The 7,153-nt window shown below is 43.1% G+C and overlaps 1 protein-coding gene across 1 annotated transcript; it reads left to right on the top strand.

Annotated features, from left to right (window-relative positions):
• Positions 1 to 357: 357 nt before the first annotated feature.
• On the top strand, positions 358 to 6,701 carry EDN1 (endothelin 1). Its single transcript, XM_037037966.1, has 5 exons — positions 358 to 831; positions 2,390 to 2,549; positions 3,994 to 4,152; positions 4,532 to 4,645; positions 6,139 to 6,701. The coding sequence occupies exons 1-5, from the start codon at positions 768 to 770 to the stop codon at positions 6,239 to 6,241; spliced, it is 600 nt and encodes a 199-aa protein (XP_036893861.1). The 5' UTR covers positions 358 to 767; the 3' UTR covers positions 6,242 to 6,701.
• The last annotated feature ends 452 nt before the right edge of the window (positions 6,702 to 7,153 follow it).

Raw genomic sequence — 7,153 nt, forward strand, 5'->3', positions numbered from 1 at the left:
GGGTGTGATGAAGGAGAGCGTTCCCTTGTTTGATCAACACTAAGAGATCGGAGAGACATAAAAGGAAAATGAAGTGAACAACAATTAAAAAAATTCCCTGCACACAATACAATCTATTTAAACTGTAGCTCATACTTTTCATACCAATGGTATGACTTTTCTGGAGTCCGTCTTCTGATTCTTGAACTCTGGGGCTGGCAGCTTGCAAAGGGGAAGCAGGCTCCAGCGCTGCACGGGCAGGTTTACCAAAGGTCTCCAATGGGTATTTTCTTTTCCTTAGCCCTGCCCCTGAATTGTCAGACGGCGGGCGTCTGCCTCTGAAGTCAGCAGTGATTTCCTTTAGAGCCTGGCCTTATCTCCAGCTGCACGTTGCCTGTTGGTGACTAATAACACAATAACATTGTCTGGGGCTGGAATAAAGTTGGAGCTGTTTACCCCCACTCTATAGGGGTTCAATATAAAAAGCCTGCGGAGAGCTGTACAGGTCAGACGCGCTTCTGTATCTGCGCTGGGCGAGCACTGCGAGGGTCCTTGGTCTCCACTGCTGTCCCCGCGCACCACCAGCCACCAGCCGCGCGTCTTCGGACCGCTCCGCTGCCTGCTCCCTGGGCAGAACCTTTTTTCCCCCACTATTAAAGGGCACTTAGGCTGACGGATCACTTTGAGATCAGAATAACCAGAAGCGCTTTAAGGGAACTGAGCTGTTTTTCTTCGTCTTTCCTCTGGGTTTAGTTTGCAGGGGAGGAATTTTGATCCCTTTTTTCAGAATGGATTATTTTGCCGTGATTTTGTCTCTGCTGTTTGTGGTTTTCCAAGGAGCTCCAGAGACAGGTAGGCACGTTGACTTGTAAATCCTGAACGTTAATGTCTTCTTATCCACTTGAATGCTTTTCTTGCTTCTGTTCTTCCCCCTTCTTTGTGCTACTGAACCTCAGATATTCATTCTCTGGGAATTATTAGGGAATTATTATCCAAAGCTCCTTAAGTTTTCTAGTGGGAGAAAAAATTCCACTATTGAATACAACTGCTCCTGTAGCATTAAAATAACATTATTATTGTTGCATAATGTATGTTCTTGGTTTTTAACAACATAACTCAAGAAAGGTAAAGAGAAGATATAATTTAGCCAAATGTATATTTGCAGTTCGTGTGCTCATACAGGTAATAGGATGCATAGGAACATATATCTTATACAAATACTGTTTTTAGAGTGTGTTAATGTGTAAAATATTTACACATTTCAGCTTGAAGCCAAGGAATTTTATTCAAGTCTTTCAAGCAATATTTGAGCAGTAAAATCACCCGCAGAACAGGCTGTTGAATAACCCCCCAGGCGGTTTCAGGGTGAAGCAGATGTTTTCTTTAAAGTTTGTCACTATTGACTTTAGGTTTCTTTTGGCAGATTTTTGGCACTCAAAACAGTGTGCGCTCTATTTTCAGTTTTATTCACCTGTCCTGGGAGGGGAGCCGAGATAAATTGGCTGCTTAAGGATTGAGATAGGACTTGTGCGTCTGCCCAGTTCCCCCTTCCAGGGTCAACGCACTTGTTTTGTCTTTTCATGACCCCGACTAAAGAGAAAGGATGTCAAGGGAAGGAAAATCCTGGAATGTGTCTGATCATTTGAAACGTACAGAATTGGGCAGATAAGCTGCATGGTTAACTTGTCAGGAAGAAGAGCCAGTGCTGCGGCGGGAGGGGGAGGCGCGATCCCACACAGGCCAAGCTGCACTGGGGCTTCTGAATCCAAGCCCCCCAAACCCTGACTGGCCCCCCTGAGCACCGCTCAGCTTCACCTTCGGTCAGTAGTTTCTGTGGAGTTGATGGCCTGGAATGGATATGGAAGAGCTGATTTCTCTTCTTTCCTTCCAATCATCTCCTTTCTCCACCTAATTTCAAGGAGTGTATACCATGTGGGCTACTCCCTACCCTCTGCGCACGGTGTGATGTGTGGGCACTCCCCTACACAGAAGGTCATTCTGCGTGAAGTGCCTCCAAACCTAGGAAGAGGCAATATAATTTATTATTTTTAGACTTTTGGTCATCAGTTAATTTTCAGCCACTAGAGGTTGTGCTGTCTGTCCTATTAATTTCCATGCAGAAGCCAACCCAGATTTCTAACAGGCAGCATTTCCATGCATCTCCTTGAAGGCTGCTTCAAAGGGGCTGGTAAGTCCCTTTCCAGATGGTTCTTTCTTCTGCACTTGTGTAACATCTCTGAAGGTCGGTGAGGCAGGGGTAGAGATGAAGTCGTGTTAAGGAGGGCAGAAAATGAAGAGCTTTTTGCCTCTGTGTTTCTTCCTGAAGGCAGGCTGCAGGCTTCATGTGTGACTCAGTGTGCCGCTGTCCTCCAAGGAGACATCCCCACTGACCTGCTCTTTCTCTCCGCAGCCGTCCTGGGTGCCGAGCTCAGCACAGGGGTGGACAGCGGAGGAGAGAAGCCCTCTCCCAGTGCAGCCCGCCGCTCCAAACGCTGCTCCTGCTCTTCCTTGATGGATAAAGAGTGTGTCTACTTCTGCCACCTTGACATCATCTGGGTCAATACTCCTGGGTGAGTCTCCAGAGGGCATTGTAACTCTAGTCATTCCTTCGCTCTGGCTTCACCAGAGACTGGAGCCCAGTTATCCTAGCTACTTTTCTGGGAAGCTGCTGGTTTGGATTCTGAAAGTAGCATTTCTGACAACATGGAAGTGCCCCACTGGGTAGGGACAGTGCCCCTCCATTTCTGAAAAGAACAAGACAGCTTGGTTCTGAGCAACAGAGGGGAGGGTCTTCTGAGGCCTGTGGCTCAGACTCCTCATGGCAAGATAGATGGAAAGAGTGGATGGCAAGCAGGAGACTGACACAGTGTATGCGGAGAAATTTTAAGTGTGGTGTCTTGGGGGAATGTGTTTTCAGTGGGATCTGTTTGCATTTAGGGAATAAGTTGCTGAGGTCATTTGGCTGTATCTCCTGGGGAGATAGAGACTTAAGAGGCAGAAGAGATTATAAAGATTTATAATCTAATCCCTTCATCCTACTTATAGAAAAACTAAGACCCAGAATGTTGAAGACACTCATGCAAGAATGAGTTTGAGGCAGTGCTAGACTTACAGCCTGGGTGTCCTGACTCTACTTTCCCGTTAGAAAAACCCATTTCAAGACAGTTATAGAAACACGGGTCATAGATTTCTCTTCTCTCTCCAGAGTGAAGAAGGCACTTTCCCCACTTTTGCCCTGAAAACTAGTTCACCCATCCAAAGCAGTCATAAACAAAACCACATTTTATTGTGCCTACGGGTTCCCAGTATTGTGAGGATGACCAAAATCCAAACAAAATCAAATCAAACTAAACAAAAACCACCACAAGCTTTATACTAGTAGGGTGATTCTTCCAAGGGGAAGACTTTATTTCTTAAGTGAAAATCAAAACAAACATTAGAAATTACTGGAGAGCATTCTGGCAAGGGGTTCTTCTGTAGTCATATCACCAAACTGAAGAAGATGTGCCAACCTGGGTGTAGTGTGTCTCCTCCCACCCTCTCAGGAGGCACTTCTGGCATTATCATGTGACTGGAATTGAAAATAGGCTTTCCAGATCTTGTGAGTCATGGTTTTGCATGGCTTTGAAGTCCCCATCCTCCTTACCCCATCTGTTAACTGAACAGAATATTAGAAAAGGAAGAAAATGTGAAACAGATACCAAAGCAGAGATGTCATAATTTTGGACAAAAATCAATGCTGCATGTGTCCAGAAGAAATGAAAATTGGTTAAGGGTTGAAATGGAATTTAATTGAATTAGCAAAGCTGGTTTCTCCTGGTTGGAGATACACACTCAGGGCCATTGATAGATACATCACCCTGACTTGCCGCACTCCACTCTCCTAAGTTCTGCTACCAAATACCGGGCGGTGAAGTCCGTGTGTCCCGATGAAATGAGTTCACCCCATAGAATGCATCACTTTGAAGACCATTAATTATGTTAATATCTTTTGTTCCTCTCTTTTGATAATAGGCACATTGTTCCATATGGACTTGGAAGCCCTTCGAGGTCCAAGCGATCTTTAAAGGATTTGTTTCCTACAGAAGCCACAGACCAGAGCAGCAGATGCCGATGTGCTAGCCAAAAAGACAAGAAGTGCTGGAATTTTTGCCAAGCAGGAAAAGCACTCAGGTGAATAGAAATACCTTTGCTTTCAAGTAGTTTTATGGTCTCCTGACCTTCCTGTTATAATGCTGCAAATAAGAGGCACAGCTTCCAGTAGGAAAATAAATAAGCCATGGGAGTGTAGTGTACAGGACAGATAAAATATCAATAATACATAATAACTTTGCACAATTACAGATGAGTACTAGACTTATCATGTTGATCACTTTTTAAAGTATATAGATGTTGAATCACTATGTTGTACACCTGAAACTAATCTAATATTGTATGTCAACTATACTTTAACAATATTTTTAAGAAAAAGTGAGATTGAGAGTAAGAGAGACATTGAGAGTAACTGAAGGTACCATTGCTAAAATGTTTTTCCTTATGCGTATTTTAACAGGGACCAAGACACTATGCAGAAAGACTGGAATAATCATAAGAAAGAAAAAGACTGTTCCAAGCTTGGAAAGAAGTGTATTCATCAGCAGCTGGTGGAAGGAAGGAAAATAAGAAGGTAAGAGGTTCTTAGTAACAGCTAGCCCCCATCACCAATGCCAATGGACTGCTCCCCTGGTTATTCTTGCTTTGGTGGGACTAAGGCTTAGAAGATGAAAACAAAGGGAATCTTCATGTCCTATAGGTTAAAAAGAGCAAAGAAATGCCCCTCAAATATTTTTGAAGACTTTGAAGCAGACTGCTATCTATTTTGATGATTGTTAGCACACACGCCTCAGTCTGAAGTTCAACTTTCCCAAACAAATTGTAGCTTGAAACACTTTTGTCATTTGATCATATCCAGCCTTTGCTTCTCTCTGTCAATATATCTACTGCTTTCCCTCGGAACCTAAAAGTCATTTCAGGGAGAGGTCTTGTTTCTTTTTTTTTTTAAATCAAGATGTCATAAACAGTCAAGTTCTTCAAAAAGTAGCAGTTATTCAAGTGACCAAAGGGAAAATAAAGTGATTAGGTAAGGCTGGGAAGTTGGAGCACGCTGTTTTCCAGGTTTATTTATTTATTTATTTTTAAGAGGGAAATGCATTTGGTGGAGACCCAGAGCTGTTCCAGGAATCTCCCTCATTCTTGTCAGTCATGAGCTGAGGCAGAGAAGGTGTCTGGTGTAGGCAATACCGTGGGCTTGCTTTGAGCAGCTCCACATTGATGACCCTTTCAAATCCTAAACATGTTGGAATTCACAGTCTGGAGGGAGTAAACCTGCTTTCAGACCTGTCACATGGTCTACATTTCCTTCTCATGGTCCATAGAAACTCTTCCTAGAAATCCAGTGGCAAGAAGTTCTATGGTCCGAGCATTCAGTGCACAGGTGTGGCTGTCACGAACCACCTCTGTTTACTGCTGAGGGGGGGACAGCCTTGGCTGTCTGCAACTCTACACTTGCCAGCACAGTTTCTATAGTCATGCTCTTGGGCCACTGATGCTTTCCCAGATCCCAAGATTTCCTAAACTATAGTTTCTGAACTTACTTGGACTTGTTTAAAAATTAATTTCTATTATATCGACTACTAAATCAATGTCACAGTTCTTTCTTCTTTCTTTCTCTTTCAAAACAACAACAAAAAATCTGCAAAAATATGTTTGCTTTAATTGCCATAGAACATTTGCTTGGGGCCTATGTTTACATGTTTCTTTTCTTTCTTTCCTGCTAAGGGAGGTGATGGGTTGAATGGGGCTACAGAAAAAAAAAAAAGAGAGATTATCTGTACTTTACCTTGAAACTGTACTTTCAAATTGTATTTAACACCCAATTCCCTTTAGACCTGACCATATCTCTCTTCCTCTGTGGCCCCCACCCCCATATCTAAACATAAAGGGCAGGCTTTATCTTCACTTGAGGTTAGCGGAGTATAGCAGGCTGTTGCGGTTGGTTGTGAAAGTTCAGGAACCGCACATAAATTTTTTTGTGTGCCAGATTCTAATTTTAGATATTTCTTTTGCTCTGGGATGATTTTTTAAAAAATAACATTCGTTTTTTTTCTTTTGTTTTAACAGGTTGGAGACTATCAGCAATAGCATCAAAACATCTTACCGTATTGCCAAGCTGAAAGCCAAGCTCTACAGAGAGAAGAAAGTGACCCACAACAGAACACACTGATGACAGTCCTGTCTGAAGCCATCTCCTCCACAGAGAGAGCTATGCTGTGCGGCTATCTGGCACTCTTGCCACAGTGGCCTGGATCAGAGCAAAAACACCCTTCCTGCTAATACTGTTTCTTGTTCCAGATGCAGAGGACCAGTGTCTTCCTTCTAAACATTCCAAGAACAGTTAGGGAGTCCCCCAAGTTGCTTCCATCAGTGGGAACTACTTTTGTCTCTCCTCCTTTGGGGTGACAACGGACCACTCAAAGAAAGCAGAGAGATGCAATGACTTGCAAATTCTGGTGGCACCCTCCACCTGGAGGAAAGGGACTCCATGTGGGTGGGGTTCCTGAAGGGGCTCCAAAGGGAGTCTTTGTGTCTCAGGCACCTGGCACTTTTCAGGGAGCAACTGCAAAGTGCAGGAAAAGATTTTCTAAGGAATGCACAAATTGAAAACATACTCGAGTTAAAAAAAAGACTTTGTCTTTTTCATTCACAAGATTCAAAACTGAAAGAAACTGTTACTACTGTAAATCAGGATGTGTTTCATAAATATGACTCTACCTCACCTGTATTGCACTCTGGCAGAAGTATTTCCTCTTTAATTATTGCCTCCCAAGCTCCTCCTCCTCCTGCTATCCTTTCCCTCAATCCTCCACACTACACCCTAGCCTCACAGAAGTCTGGTCTAATGTGTCAAGTAGTAGATATCACATTGTTCATGGTAATCTACTGTCTCTGATCCATAAGAAAAAAGATCATCAGATCAGGAGATTCCCTTACCTTGATTTTTGGAAACACGATGGCCTGGGGTGGTTTATCAAAGGCATTGAAGAGAAAATGTTGGTTGTGCCTTAAAGAAGTAAAATTATTTTCCTTTATGTAACAGCATAGGGAAGAGGTTGGATTAAATTTTGATGTACTTATT

Source organism: Sturnira hondurensis, unplaced genomic scaffold, assembly GCF_014824575.4.
Source record: "Sturnira hondurensis isolate 20B ecotype Veracruz unplaced genomic scaffold, ASM1482457v3 Scaffold0023817, whole genome shotgun sequence".
In the NCBI taxonomy this organism is placed as follows: Eukaryota; Metazoa; Chordata; class Mammalia; order Chiroptera; family Phyllostomidae; genus Sturnira; species Sturnira hondurensis.